Source organism: Macaca nemestrina, chromosome 14 (assembly GCF_043159975.1).
Source record: "Macaca nemestrina isolate mMacNem1 chromosome 14, mMacNem.hap1, whole genome shotgun sequence".
Classification (NCBI taxonomy): domain Eukaryota; kingdom Metazoa; phylum Chordata; class Mammalia; order Primates; family Cercopithecidae; genus Macaca; species Macaca nemestrina.
In genome coordinates this window covers 106,797,891-106,813,730 of record NC_092138.1, presented here as the reverse complement: position 1 = coordinate 106,813,730, position 15,840 = coordinate 106,797,891, and the positions used below count along the sequence as shown (strand labels likewise).

General features: G+C 52.0%; 1 protein-coding gene across 1 annotated transcript in view; it reads right to left on the bottom strand.

The window, feature by feature from the left end:
• The window catches only part of LOC105463910 (olfactomedin like 2A), a 38,344-nt gene extending 26,008 nt beyond the window's left edge, over positions 1 to 12,336 (bottom strand). The window contains exons 1-2 of the mRNA XM_011711335.2: positions 12,117 to 12,336; positions 2,934 to 3,197 (exon numbers count right to left, since the gene is read on the bottom strand). Coding sequence (XP_011709637.2) covers positions 2,934 to 3,197; positions 12,117 to 12,203 — 351 coding nt within the window. The 5' untranslated portion in view covers positions 12,204 to 12,336. The remainder of the gene's footprint in view (positions 1 to 2,933; positions 3,198 to 12,116) is intronic.
• Between the last annotated feature and the right edge of the window lie 3,504 nt (positions 12,337 to 15,840).

The window sequence follows — 15,840 nt, the reverse complement described above, 5'->3', positions numbered from 1 at the left end:
TAACTGAAGACTGGCCTATGGCCTGGGTGCCTTGAGTCTGCGGGGTCCTAAGTGAGACCCATGGAGACAGTGTGATCCAGGGACTGCCAAGCTGTCAAGATGCCACTTTGCTTAAAATTCATTCCCCCTGACTCCCCACCCAATTCTGAGAGCTTGGCATTCATTCAGGCATTACAAAAACAAAACTAAAGTTGAATTTAAAGAAAACATTTTTAGCCACGCGTTGGGAGACAGTTCTTCACGGATCTCTTGCTTTTCTGAGTGACTTACGTGCAGAGGCACTGACTGTCTCCGTGCTGAGCCATCTAGCTGTATAGTGAACAGCTCTGGAAGACAGACACTGTTTCTTTCCAGAGGAAAGGGCAGGCATCCTTGGTGCCTGTTACAAAAGACTCAGATTCTCTAAGCTCAGGGCTCCTCTCTGTAACACACATTATTATACATGCAGGTGTTATCTGACCCTCACTGCATTAGCCCATGGCAATTGGAGCCGGGGAAGCCTGGCAATTGCTGTAATAAAGTCCTTTGTCTTTGAACCAGGAGGCTGCATCTTCTGCCAGCTTCCATGAAACTGGCAGGCTAACTTGTTAGCTTACAAGTAGGGTAACATCTCAGACCTTTCACAGTTTCTGACACCAAACAGGCAAAATAGATGTAGTTTATAAAAGAAAAACATACTTTCAAAAGGCACCAAACTGGAAAGGCACAGTGACCCACGCCTGTAATTCCAGCATTTTGGGAGGCTGAGGGGGGAGGACTGCCTGAGCCCAGGAGTTTGAGAACAGCCTGAGCAACACAGCAAGACTCCATCTCCACAAACATTTTTTTTTTTTTTTTGAGATGGAGTCTCACTCTGTCACCCAGGCTGGAGTGCAGTGGCAGTGGCGCAATCTTGGCTCACTGCAACCTCTGCCTCCCGGGTTCACACCATTCTCCTGGCTCAGCCTCCTGAGCAGCTGGGACTACAGGCGCCCGCCACCACAACTGGCTAATTTTTTTGCATTTTTATTAGAGACGGGGTTTCACCGTGTTTGCCAGGATGGTCTCGATCTCCTGACCTCGTGATCCGCCCACCTTGGCCTCCCAAAGTGCTGGGATTACAGGTATGAGCCACTGCGCCCGGCCTACAAACGTTTTTAAAATTAGCTGAGCCTGTGGTCTCAGCTACTTGGGAGGCTGAGGTGGGAGGATTGCTTGAGCCTAGGAGGTTGAGGCTGCAGTGAACTGTGTTTGCACCACTGTGCTGCAGCCTGGCAACAGAGCAAGATCCAGCCTCAAAAAAAAAAAAAAAAAAAAAAAAAAAAAAGACACCAAACAATCTGGTCCTTTACAAAAAGGAAGACAGGAAAGCAAGGTGGTTTAGAACTCATGCTCTGGATGCAGCAGGACCTGGGTTTAAATCTTAGCTCCACCAGACCCACTAAGCACCTACCTGAGCATGGCACAAATGGCATGAAGGTGCCCACTGGCTGTGGGGACTGACATCTATCGCAGACATGTCTAACCAAACCATGGGTCCTGGCGGGGGGCCCTGGTACGGGGCTGTGTTGCCCAGAGCGGGTGGCTCTTCTCATCTTCCTACGGGACCTCAAGGGTTTCTTTTCTTTTTTTGAAATGGAGTCTTGCTCTTGTTGACCAGGCTGGAGTGCAATGGTGCGATCTCGGCTCACTGCAACCTCTGCCTCCTGGGTTCAAGCAATTCTCCTGCCTCAACCTCCCAAGTAGCTGGGATTACAGATGTGCACCACCACGCGGGGTTAATTTTTGGATTTTTAGTAGAGATGAGGTTTCACCATGTTTGCCAGGGTGCTCTCGAACTCCTGACCTTGTGATCTACCCGCCTCAGCCTCCCAAAGTGCTGGGATTACAGGTATGAGCCACCGCACCCGGCCTGAGTTTCTTTATTTGTTTTTGAGACCGAGTCTCACTCTGTCATTCAGGCTGGAGTGCAGTGGCGTGATCTCAGCTCACTGCAGCTTCTGCCTCCTGGGTTCAAGTGATTCTCCTGCATCAGCCTCCTGAGTAGCTGGGATTACAGGTACCCGCCACCATGCCTGGCTAATTTTTTGTATTTTTAGTGGAGACAGCGTTTCATCATGTTGGCCAGGCTGGTCTCAAACTCCTCACCTCAGGTGATCCTCCAGCCTCAGCCTCCCAAAGTGCTGGGATTACAGGCATGAGCTACCATGCCTGGTGGAAAGTTTCTAATTTGCACAAAAGCATGGAGGCTGTCCATCATTATGTGAGGTTGGGCAAGTTACCTAAGTTCTCTCAACCTCAGTTTTCTCACCTCTAAAATGAGGAGATGATCCTATATTTCACAGTATGGTTTAAGAACTCAGAGAAGGCCAGGCATGGTGGCTCATGCTTGTAATCCCAGCACTTTGGGAGGCCGAGGCAGGCAGTTCACTTGAGGTCAGCCTGGGCAACACGTTGAAACCCTGTCTCTACTAAAAATACAAAAGTTTGCCGGGTGTGGTGGTGCGTGTCTGTAATCCCAGTCACGAAGGAGGCTGAGGCAGGAGAATCGCTTGAACCCGGGGGATGGAGGTTGCAGCAAGCCGAGATCATGCCACTGCATTCCAGCCTGGGCGACAGAGCGAGACTCTTTCTCAAGAAATAGATAAAATAAAATAAAATAAAATAAAAACAATACACTGCCACAAAATTTAAAGTATAGCTAGGTGCCAACAGTTGAATTGGTTTGGGTAAAATACAAGACATTGGAATAGGTGATAAACTAGCAGAAGAATCCTGCCTCTGTCACTTCCTGGCAAAAAGTGGCTTCCCCTCAGGGAGCCACAGTTTCCTCATCTGTGAAATGGGGCAGTAACAGCACCCGCCTCACAGAGCATGTGGAATTTTCACTGGCAAGACAGCAGGCTCCAGCTCATGATAGGCCCTTACTCCCTCCATCACCCCACCAAGTCTACCTTGAGGAGCTCGGGCGCCTGCTTTTTGAGTTTCTCCATCTTCCACTCATTCTCACAGGGATTGAGAGAGGAGGGAGGCGCGGTACAGGAACAGCGGCAGTCAGTGCCCGAGCTCACGGTCTCCACCGTGTAGAAGTCCTCCACGCGCGCCCGCCCACTGCGTACTCGGCTGCAAGCATCCTTGCTCAGGGGCCGCATGATGCACTTGCAACGGCAGTCGGAGCCCTCTGAGGTCATCCTCACCTGGTCCAGGTCCCCAAACACCTGTTGTGGGGAGCAAGAGGGGCTCCAGTGAGTTACTACTAGGCAGTGCTATGGCAGGGAGGAAGGGAGAGATGGCAGAAGCCAGCTGGCCAGCCAGCCTTGGGATGAGAGTGTTTGGCGGGTGGGAGGGGGTGCAATTAGAGGTGGTGAAGGCCTTTTAATAATAATAGCTGTGTGTGTGTGTGTGTGTGTGTCTATGTCTCTGTGTGTGTATTTTTTTTTTTTTTTTTTTTTGAGACGGAGTCTCGCTCTGTCGCCCAGGCTGGAGTGCAGTGGCACGATCTCGGCTCACTGCAAGCTCCGCCTCCCGGGTTCACGCCATTCTCCTGCCTCAGCCTCCCGAGTAGGTGGGACTACAGGCGCCCACAACCGCGCCCGGCTAATTTTTTGTATTTTTAGTAGAGACGGGGTTTCACCGTGGTCTCGATCTCCTGACCTTGTGATCCGCCCGCCTCGGCCTCCCAAAGTGCTGGGATTACAGGCGTGAGCCACCGCGCCCGGCGTGTGTGTATTTTTAAAGACAGGGTCTCTCTCTGTTGCCCAGGCTGGAGTGCAGTGGCCTGCTCATGGCTCATTGCAGCCTTGACCTCCCAGGCTCAAGTGATCCTCCCACCTCAGCCTCCCTAGTAGCTGGGACTACAGGCATGTGCCACCATGCCCAGCTAATTTTTGTATATTTTGTAAAGATGGGGTTTCGCCATATTGCCCAGGTTAGTCTTGAATTCCTGGGTTCAAGTGACCCTCCCTCTTCCATCTCCCAAAGTCCTAGGATTACATGCATGAGCCAATGCGCCCAGTCTTTTTGTGTTGTTTTGTTTTTTGTAGAAAGAGGGTCTTGCTGTTTGGCCCAGGTTGGAATGCAGTGGTGGGATCATAGTTCACTGTAACCTCAAACTCCTGGGCTCAAGCAATCCTCCTGCATCAGCTTCCCAAGTAGCTGAGATTATAAGTGCATGACACCACGCTCGGCTAATTTTTAAATTTTCTGTAGAGATGGGATCTCACTATGTTGCCCAGGCTGGTCTTGAACTCCTGGCCACAAGTGATCCTCCTGCCTTGGCCTCTCAAAGTTCTGGGATTACAGTATGTGCCACCTCAGCTGGCTCGACAATTTAAATAATGCGCTGTGAAAAAGTTTGGCGATTCCTCAATAAGTTAAACATAAAATTCCCATAAGATCCAATAATTCTACTCCTGGGTATATACCCAAGAGAACTGAAAATGGGTATCCAAACAAAGAGTTGGAAGTGAATGTCCACAGCAGCATTATTCCCAGTAGCCACAAGGTAGAAACAACCCAAATGTCCATCAACCGAATAGAGAAATATTCAGCCATAAAAAGGAACGTAGGGCTGGGCACAGTGGCTCATGCCTATAATCCCAGCACTTTGGGAGGCTGAGGTGGGTGGATCACCTGAGGTTGGGAGTTCGAGACCAGCCTGGCCAACATGGTGAAACCCTGTCTCTTTTAAAAATACAAAAATTAAGTGGGCATGGTGGCGCAAGCCTGTAGTCCCAGCTACTAGGGAGGCTGAGGCGGGAGGATCACTTGAGCTTGGGAGGTCAAGCCTGCACTGAGCCATGATCAGGCCACTGTACTCCAGCCTGGGCAACAGAGTGAGACTCTGTCTCAAAAAAAAAAAAAACAGTAAAAGGAATGCAGTACTGATTCAAGCTACAACATGGATAAATCTTGAAATATTATGTTAAGTGAGAGAAGCCAGACACAAAAGGCCATATATTATATGGTTCCATTAATATGAAATGCTGTATCCAGGAGAGGCAAGTCCATAGAGACAGTAAACAGATTAGTGGCTTCCAGGAGTTAGAGAGAGACGGAAATGGGGAGTGGCTGCTTAATTGGTATGGGGTTTCCTTTTGGGATGACAAAGATGTTCTGGAACTATTAATAGATAGCGGTGATGGTTGCATGATATTGTGAATGTACCAAATGCTACTGAAGTGTATACTTAAAAATGATAATTTTTGTTATGTTTGCTTTACTATGATAATAAAAATTATGGAGACCTTTTATTGATCACTTATATACCAGGTTTCACATGCATTACACTTTAAAATAATACCTCTGGCTGGGCACGGTGGCTCACGCCTGTAATCCCAGTACTTTAAGAGGCCAAGGCAGGTGGATCACCTGAGGTCAAGAGTTCGAGGCCAGCCTGGCCAACATGGTGAAACTCTGTCTCTACTAAAAATACAAAAATTAGCCGGGCGTGGTGGCGGGCGTCTGTAATCCCAGCTACTCAGGAGGCTGAGGCAGGTGAATCACTTGAACCCGGGAGGCGGAGATTGCAGTGGGCCAAGATCGCGCACTTCACTCCAGCCTGGGCAACAGAGCAAGACTCTGTCTCAGACAAAACAAAACAAAACAAAACAAACCTACCTCTGTGTGTGTTGGGGAGGTGTTGTGACCTTCAAAGCCCTTACCATGGCCTTCAAGGCTCATGTGAGTTGATACTCTCTCTTGAACCACTCCTTATTGACCTTCCCTTTCTACGGCTCTCTCTACTCCAGCCTCAGGGCTTTTGTATATGCCATACCCTCCCCAGAAACTCCTATCCCCCAATATTTCCATGGTTCACTTCCTTATATCACTTAGTTCTCTGCTCACGTGTCACCTCCTCTGAGAAGCCTTCCCTGACTGCTCACCTCCTGCTACTCTCTATCCCTTCATCTAGTGGCTTTGTTTTCTTTACTGAACCGATTACTACCTGAAATATGAGACCTGTTTTTGTGTATATTCTGTCTCCCCCTCGCAATAGGTACCATTAGAGGCAGGGCCTTTGTCTGGTTTCCTCCTATGTCTTCATAACCGTGTTTGCCTGGCCTACAGTAGGAGCTCTGTAAATATCTGTTGGGTAAATGAGCCTGCATTTTGCAGACATGCTAGAGCACAAGGTTAAGAGCATGGCATCTGGAGCCTCAATGAGATTGTAGGCAACTTGATATTTCTGTGCTTTTGTTTCCTCATCTGTAAAATGGGCTTTCACATCATGAGGTTGTTGTGAGGATTAAATGAGTTAACAAAAGTAAAGAACAGGGCCTAGCACATATTGAGTCCATCTTAAGTGTGAACCAGTCTTCTTCTCCTTCTCTTTCTCCTTCTTCTTCTTCTTATTATTTTGAGACAGGTCTTGCTCTGTTACCCAGGCTGGAGTGGAGTGGCCTTATCACAGCTCACTGCAGCCTTAACCTCCTGGGATCAGGCGATCCTCCCACCTCAACCTCCCAAGTAGCTGAGACTACAGGCATGTGCCACCATGTCCGGCTAATTTTTGTATTTTTTGTAGAGATGGGGTTTCACCATGTTGGTCATGCTGGTCTCAAACTCCTGGGCTCAAGCAGTCCTCCCAACTCGGCCTCCCAAAGTGCTGGGATTACAGGCGTGAGCTACTGTGCCTGCCCCCACTGCTTTTTCTGCAGCCTGTGGAGGGGCAGGGGAAAGTGAGAGGTTGGGAGTGTGGGGAGGAGGGTGGCTGTGGGTGTGTCCTGGGTTCTCGGTGGGTGAAGTGTACTCCGGGCCAATTCTTCCCTGCCTGTGAACACCAACATTCAGGCTCAGGATCCTGTACATTCCTCAGGCCTCTGTTAGTGCCCTAACTCTGCCTGTCTTTCAAGACTCCCGGGTCCCCTTCCCAGCTCTGCTGGGACCCTTTGCCACTCCACCCACTCCCCCAGATGGGGTCAAGAGCCTAGTGGGTAGATGTGGGTGTGTTCTGTGTGGCCAGGTCAGGGAAGCTTCTTCCTGGGGACCCACCCATACTCCCAACACCCACCCGCACCAGCAGCTGCCTCCACATCGGACCGTGACATTCCTTCCTTCCTCAGATGAGGTGCTACCTCCTGATGGGGGCGGCCAAGTCCCTGACAAGGGCCAGGAGTTGGAATAAGGCCTCTGCTCCCAGCGCCGGCTGCCAGGCACCCAGGCAGGATCCCCCTTCCTGTGACTGCTACATCCTGTGCTTGGCTGGAGGGCAGCAGAGCGCCAGGGGGAAGAGCCAGACCCGGGCTCAACTCCCAGTTCCCATACCTCCTCCCTGCTTGGCTTTGACCCCTCTGAGCCTCAGCTTCCTCCTCTGTAAAATGGGGAGAATCACAGTCCCTTTGTCATAAGTTTAGGGTGAGTCTGAACAATCAATGCATGCAGGGCCTCAGCATAGAGCCTGGCACAGAAGAGCTGCTCTCTAAGGCGCACCTGCTATCAAAATCACTGCTGTTAACTCTTCCTGCCATTTTGCTCATTATTTTCTACCTCTCTGTGCTCTCACGATAACCCCACCTTAGAGAGGAGAAAGCTGAGCATCACAGAAGACTAGGGGCTTGCCCAGGGTCACACAGCATGGCCTGACTCCAAAACTTGGTTTACATGTTGCCCCTCCCATGCCCACCCACAGTCACCAGACAGGGGCTTCTCCCTGAGCAACTGGGCTGGGACAGATGGGTCTGTAGAGAGGGTCCCTGGGGGGCACAGAACCTGGGGCTCCTACCAGGCCCAGCCCATCCTGCCCTTGGCACGAAGTCTGGAGTTGTGCCAAGCAGGAAAGTCCCTGCCTTGGCCCTGCATCTCTCCCTGTAGGCTTGCTTAGCACACACTGATGCCAAAGTCCCCAGAAGTAGGAGTGGTTTGTGCTTAAAAAGATACTCAGGTATTTGCAAGGAAATTCCACAGTGAGATGAAGGTGTATTTGAGATTCTTCTGCAGACAGATGGATGAGTCTAGCTAGAGTAGAGGAGAGGGCATTCAAGCTGTGAAATGTTCCAGCAACTGAATAGGCTCAACTTGTGTCTTTTTTTTTTTTTTTTTTTTTTTTTGCCAGATTCTTGCTCTGTTGCCCAGGCTGGAGTGCAATGGTGCGATCTTAGCTCACTGCAACCTCTTTTGCCTCCCAGGTTCAAGTGATTCTCTTGCCTCAGCCTCCTGAGTAGCCAGGATTACAGGTGCGTGCCACCACGCTCAGCTAATTTTTGTATTTTTAGTAGAGATGGCATTTCACCGTGTTTGCCAGGCTGGTCTCAAACTCCTGACCTCAGGTGATCTGCCCACCTCGGCCTCCCAAAGTGCTGGGATTACAGGTGTGAGCCACTGCACCCGGCCAACTTGTGTCATCTTGAAGTTGGGTCTACCCTTTTTCCTCATGGCCAGCCCCACCTCACCATGAGGCAAAGACCTCCCCGAGAACATGAGCACAGTGCCAGTTAAGCACCTCCCCCGGATGCCCAGACGTACCCCAAACTCAATCCACTCAAGACTGGACCCAGCATCTTCTCCCAGACTCATGTCTACCTGCCCTCCTGCCCAGCCTGGATCTCTGAGCCTCCCTCTTACCCTGGATAATCTGTCAGTCATCGTGTTCTTCTGACCCTTCATCCTAAATATCTCCGACCTCTGTCCCCTGCTCTCCACTCCACAGCCATAGCCCTAGTTCAGGCCACATTAACTGCTGCCTGGACAACACAGCAGCTTCCTGTGTTGGACGAATCTCCCAAAAGCTCCTCTTTGGTAATCTACTTTACTCTTGCTCCACAAACCTCCATGGATCCCTACTCGCTCCATGAGTTCTCAACTGGGGGCCATGCCTCAGAATTGCCTGCGAGTGTACCTGGGAGCTGCAGATGCCTAGGCCCTACTCCAACCCTATGGTTCAGATGCTTTCTGGCTCCCCAGGCTATCTGGAGGCTTCCTAGAGGCTCCAGGGCTTCAACTATTCAGGCTCCCACTGTTTAGGAGTTTTGAACAACCTCAATCAGACTCTTTTGAGCCTCAGTGTTCAAGATCATAAAATGGGGAGGGGCCGCTGAAGCCTCAGAGTGTTAGCACAAGAGATGTGTAAGATTCTGCATGTAAGTGCTGGGCACATGGCTTGGCACACATGATGCTCTTCAAGGCTCTGCCCCAGATGCCCCAGCCAAAGGGAGTGTTGGGATAAGACCCTCCTTGCAGAGATACCCAGTGGGGCTTGGCCTGGCCTCACAGTCTTGATGTGTCGAAGGAGGACTCTACCACTATGTGGCCCTCGCCTGCCGGAGAGGCTGTTTCCAATTACACCCACAGGCGGAAACTCCCTGAGCGGAGGCGAAGCAACACCTAAACCCCCGGGACTGGCCTGGCCTGGAACATCTGATCCAGGCCCGGACACTACCGCCTGCCTGCTCTAGCCCCTCCTGCTCCCCTGGCTGGGCTCCCACAGGCCTTGGGCTTCCCTTTGTCCTTGGCTCCCTGATCAGCAGGCTGACCAAAGACCCCCTTCCCACCCCTTGATGCTGGAGGGAGTGAGGCACCGGCAGCCCTTTCACAGATGGGGAAACTGAGGTAGAGATGGAAAATTCTCGGCCACATTCCAAGAACATACAGCAAGAAGCAGCCCCCCGAGAGGTCTGCGGTGCCATGCCTGGGTGTCATGTGGTTACCTGTCTGTCCATTCCAACCTCTGTGCTGGGCAGCCCTTCAGAAATACCAGGGAGGCTGTGGGGCCCCCCTCCTCCTCCCAGCCCCGACAAAGCACTTCTTAGATGGAAACTCAAAATCCAGTTTAGGAGAGACCTAGTTATAAACATGAAAAGAAAACACGTTGAGCGAGGAGCTGGCCAAGGAGACCAACAGAGTCCTGGGGGTGAGCTGCCCTGGACCCCTGAATGTGCTGGGCCAGAGGGGAGACTGGAGCTCCCAGGAACAGGAAGCCTGAGGAGGGGCCAACCTAACCCTTTAGGGCCCTACATTGACTTCAAGTCCCAGGCTGGCCCTCCGAAGGGCTCATCCTCCACCTCAGGGAAAATGGAATGGGCTTAGAGAGGAAGGGGGGGTTGTGATGGGGGAGGGAGCGGGTGATAATGAAAACAGCTCTCTCTGCAGAGCCAGCAGGAGTCTGGCTGAGCTAAGGAATGCAGAGTAAATTCACCCATCACTTGATTTTTATTTTTCCCAGCTGGCTGAAGTGGTGTGGGGAGGGGAGGTGCCTGGAGGAGGGCTGTGCTGAGTTCCCCAGTTGTTCATCCTGCAAGCTCTAGGTTGTGCCTCTCCACCCCACCAGCCCCAGCTTGTCCTGGGACAGCTAAACACCCCCCCCCCCATACACACACAACCTAGCAAGTGTTTGGCTGACTCACTACACAAACAGGGTGTTGGGTTTTCTTTGTCTTTGCTTTGTTTTGAATGTGAGCTCTCCCCCACAAGCTCTGCAGCTCTCTGCACAGAGGATGTCCAAGACCAAATATCCCTCCCAGCCAGAGATTCCAGTGGTGACAAGGCACTGATCAGGTTATCTAGGATTTTCTACTCACTTGTCCTCATACCTGAGCCAGATCAGGGAATCCCAGAGGCCCCATATGGAAGGAAGGTTGGGGAGATGTTTCTCAGATGAAGAAACTGAAGATCAGAGGCAGGCAGTGATTTGCCCAAGGTCACACAGCAAAAGATTAGCAGATGAAGGCCAGAACTTAGGGTTTTAAATGTGCAAGCCAGCTGCCTCTGTAAACACCACTGTTTCCCCACATGTAAATTGGAAAAAATACTCATTCCCTCCTTGTCTCTGGAGTACCTGAGCAGCATTGTACCTGGGTGCTTTCATGCCCTGAGCTGAATCAGGCTGAGAGTTGGCCAGAGCCCACTGCTCATATACTCATCGTGTGGCTAGTGGCCTCTGTCTTTTATCTGCCCATGGGCAGGCAGGACACTCACATTCTACCAGGAAAGAGGCTGGAGAGATATTGGAAGTCACTCTTTTGCCCTCAGGGTCTGTGACCAGAGCTCTGGTCCTGCTCCTCACTTTCCCCAAGGTCTGTCCTTTCCTTTTTTTTTTTTTTAAGACAGAGTCTTGCTTTGTTCCCCAGGCTGGAGTGCACTGGCACAATCTCGACTGACTGTGCAACCTCCACCTGCTGGGTTCAAGCGATTTTCCTGCCTCAGCCTCCCCAGTAGCTGGGATTACATGTGTGCACTACCACACCTGGCTAATTTAAAGATTTTTTTTTTTTTTTGTAGAGACAGGGTCTCTGTTGCCTACACTGTTCTCGTGCCACCGCACCCAGCTAATTTTTGTATTTTTAGTAGAGATGGGGTTTCACCATACTGGCCAGGCTGGTCCTGAACTCCTGACCTCAAGCGATCCACCCGCCACGGCCTCCCAAAGTGCTAGGATTACAGGTATGAGCCACTGAGCCTGGCCATCAGGGAGTCATTTCCAGAACACCCCAAGTGCTCTGGTGCTAAGTATTTTACAGGCATGACCACACCGCATCTAGAGACCATCAACTGCAGGGAGTGGGTCCCATGGTTCTTCCTGTATCCACAGGTGAATAGAGGAAGGCTCAGAAAGGTGATGGCACCGGCTGAGAAGCGGATGTGCGACTGAACCCAGGTCGGCTTGACACCAGAGCAGATCCTCTTAGCCACAGCAGAGAACAGCTCAGACCACTTCTGGAGCTACCTAGTCCTCCAGGGGGTGCATCCAGTCTTTGGCAAGAACATCAGAGGCCAGGCGAGTGGCCAGCCCGGCTGCGTTCGTCGGGTAGAAGGGACCCCCAGTCCCCAGCGGACCGTGAAAGCCGTGGCCCATGGCTTGCTGCAAGCCTGGGAGTCGCTGGGTAAGAGTTGCCAGGAGCTTCCCCTACGAACCCCGAGCCTGGCCAGCACTCCGGGGAATCCCCCGACCCCTCCGGAACTCGGACCCTGTCCCAGCGCCCCTTCCTCAGGCCCCGGGTCCCGAGCATCCCTACATCTCCAGCGCTTCTTCCCCTACGCTCTCCTCTCTCGCGGCCCCTGCCCCTGCGGCTTCAGTGCTGAGAAGTCCCAAGTTCGGTTCCTCCGCCCTGGCCCCAGGCTCCCTCCCGGGCTGCACCCCCACCACAGCGCCCCCTCGCGCCCAGCTCCCCGCCGAGCCGCGCCGGTCCGAGGGGCTCGCTTACCTTACTGTCGGCGCGCGCGGGGCGGCCGCTCAGCAGCAGCAGCAGCAGCAGGAGCAGCGGCCGGAGCGGGAGAGCGGCCGCGGCCATGGCGCCACGGGCACGGCGGGCACAGGCGGCCAGGCACGGACGCCAGGAAGCGCGGGCTGCACTGAGAGCTCCGCGCCGTAGCCCGCTCTGCCTGCCCCGCGCCCCGCGCCTGCACCCTGCTGCCCGCCTCGCGCCCCTTCCAGCGCCGCTGGGGGCGGAGCTAGGGCGGAGGGGGCACCCCGCCCCGCCCCGCCCGCCGTCCGCGGGGCCTCCCGGTGGTCGGGCGGCTCTCCCAAGGGCATCCCTGCCCGCGCGCCAGGGTGGGTCTCGCTCGCAGCCCGCAGGAGCAACGGGGCCAGGGCGAGGCGCATGGGTTCCTCGCACGGACGCAGGTCCTGTCCTGTGAGCCGTAGGGCCTTGGGCGTGTCCCTTCATCTCTGTGTGCCTCAGTTTCCTCACCTGTAAGATGGGGGACTCGTGCTTTCCTTTTGGAGTGTTTGTAAAGTTCGCATGAAAGACAGATGTTCCCAGGGCACGTGAGCCCTTGCGTTATCCGATGCCACCCACTTCTGGACAGGGACCTGACTGCTGTAAGCCTTCCCAAGGCTCAGCACCCAAAACTTATCTTCCATCTTTCATTTCTCCTTCCCTCTGGAATCCCTCCTGTCGGCTCCCAAACTCCAGTAGCTTCCTACTTTTAAATTTAAAAAAATTTTTTAAAAATACGGTCTCACTCTGTTGCCCAGGCTGGAGTGCAGTGGCTCGATCCCAGGTCACTACAGCCTCGACCTTCCTGGCTCAAGTGATCCTCCCACCTCAGCCTCCTGAGTAGCCGAAACTACAGGTGTGCACCACCACACCTGGCTAATTTAAAGATTTTTTTTTTTTTTTTTGAAGAGACGGGGTCTCACTCTGTTGCCTAGACTGGTCCCGAACTCCTGGGCTCAAGCAGTCCTCCCACCTTGGCCTCTGAAAGTGCTGTGATTACAGGCATGAGCCACTGCAGCCAGCATTTCCTTTTTTTTTTTTGACTGGGTCTTCCTCTGCCACCCAGGCTGGAGTGCAGTGTTGTGAATACAGCTCACTGCAGCCTCAACTCTCCAACTTAAGCTATCCTCCTCCCTCAGCCTTCTGAGTAACTAGGACTATGGGCATGTGTCACCACGTTGGTTAATTCCTGTATTTATCATAGAGATGGGGTCTCCTATGTTGCCCAGGCTGGTCTCAAACTCCCAGACTCAAGCCATCCAGCCACCCCAGTCTCTCAAAGTGTTGGGATTACAAGTGTGAACCACCATGCTTGGTCTCATTCTCTTCATATAATTTATCGCTCAATGGGACTGTCTTTGTTGTTGGCATGTATGTTTCCTTGTGTTGGAGCATGTCTTCTCAGGGCATATTCTTAGTTTCTCCCCATGAACATCGAACTCAGTTGTTCTCAAAGTGTGGTCCTTGGTCTCAGCCTCCGCATCATCAGATAACCTGTTAAAAATGCAAACTCTCCTAGCCTGGGCAACAGGGTGAAAACCCGCCTCTACTAAAAATACAAAAAATAGGCTGGTGTGGTGGTATGTGCGTGTAACTCGGGAGGCTGGGGCAGGAGAATCGCTTGAACCGGGGAGGCAGAGGTTGCAGGGAGCGGAGACGGCACCACTGCACACCAGCTTGGGCAACAGAGTGAGACTCTGTCTCAAAAACAAACAAACAAACAAAACCAAAAAACAAAACTTAGCCGGGCGTGGTGGCACATGCCTGTAGTCCCGGCTACTCGGGAGGCTGAGGCACAAAAATCTCTTGAACCCAGGAGGCAGAGGCTGCAGTGAGCTGAGATCGTGACACTGTACTCCAGCCTGGGTGACAGAGCGAGACTTTCTCAAAGAAAAAAAAAGAAAAGAAAAAAGAAAAAAATGCAAATTCTCAGGCTCCACTACAGACTTACAAAATCAGAAACTCTGAGGGTGGAGCCCAGCAATCTGTGTTTTAACAAACCCTCCAGGGGGTTTAGGGTTTGAGAATCACTGATCTGGCACAAGGTATGGTGCTCCACAATCCTCAGCTGAATTAAAGAACCCTGTGCGAAGCACACACTCAGTACAAATAAGCTGCTGCTGCTTCTTCCTTTTTTTTTCTTGAGAGGGAGTCTAACACTGTCGCCTGGGCTGGAGTGCGGTGGTGTGATCTCAGCTCGCTGCAACGTCCGCCTCCTGGCTTCAAGCGATTCTCCTGCCTCAGCTGCCCAAGTAGCTGGGATTACAGGTGCCCGCCACCGTGCCCAGCTAATTTTTTGTGTTTTTAGTAGAGATGGGGTTTCACTATGTTGGCCAAGCTGGTCTCAAACTCCTGACCTCGTGATCTGCCTGCCTCGGCCTCCCAAAGTGCTGGGATTACAGGCGTTAGCCACCGTGCCCAGCCACAAATAAGCTTCTTTTATAACTAGAGATCCCCTGGGAGGCATCAAAACCGGGGCTAGATTAGTGTAAAAAGCAAAAATTGTATATGTTCTTATGGACATAGTATCGAAAAAAATCAGCATGGTGGTTCTAAGGAGATCCAGGGAGTACGAATTTTCATTGAATACTTCTTTGCATCCTGTGGATTTTGCAATGTGTGTGTCCTATCTATTCAAAAACTGGACGGAGTGTACTTAAAAGAAATTGAAGCAGGCAGGGGGGATTCCCTACCCCAGCCCTTTCTCAATGAATGCAGCCTGGCTCTGACTCTAGGGAGGACAAGGAAGAGCCAGGCTGCTGTCACTGGAGGAACTCTGCCCCCTGCTGGCTGTTCCCCCCGCATGACCTGATGATCTCTGGCTGCCTCCTCTTCACCCTTCTCTCCCTCGGTGGGCTCTGGTCACCACGGATTCTCCCAGCTGCTCAAATGGGCCAAGCCCTGATCTGGCCTTGGGACCTTGGCACATGCTGTTCCTTCCACCCGAAAGCCTTCCTCTCCACCTAGTCCCACTTCTAATCATCCTCCCGACTGAGCTCAATCTGCCCTGCCTCTGCCTCCCAAAGTGCTAGGATTACAGATGTGAGCCACCACACCCTGCCATGCCTGCCTCGTTCTTAGCTGTATCCCTGTCTGGTTCCGTCTGTCTGCTGCCTCTGGCCTCAGAACCACACCCACTAAGATCCCTCCTTATCCTTGGACACATTGCTTTCCAGATCTTTTGTCTTTAGTCCTGCAGGTGGTAGCAGAGTCTGTTTCATCTTTCTGAGCCTGTCCCCACATTTCTAAACTGGGGGGAAAGTACTGATTTCTTAGGATTGTTGGAAGAAACGTAGAGAAATTAGATAAAAGGCCCCATAGTAGGTGCTGGACTCATAGTGAGTCATAGAGCCCTTAGTTCATAGAGCCCTCTATGCTTAGGGACAGTGGCTGCAGTCTCTAGCAGTCATTTCCCTTGCTTTTCTCAGTTTTGTGGTATTTGACTCTTCCCAGAAGCACTTTCAGAAGACATGCGTCTGAGATTCAGAACACGGGTTCCATTTATTAGGCCAGACCTTTCACTGCTTTGCACGCATCGTTTAATTCTCACAGCATTCCTGCTAGGTAGCAACTATCATTATTACCCATCCCCTCTTAGAAGACAGGAAATAGAGGCTCAGAAGTCACTCGCTTAGGGTTAGTTGTTTTTATCCATTCTTCCACCCAGTCAGTAATTATTGAGAGCCTACTATGTGCCAGTACTCAGCAG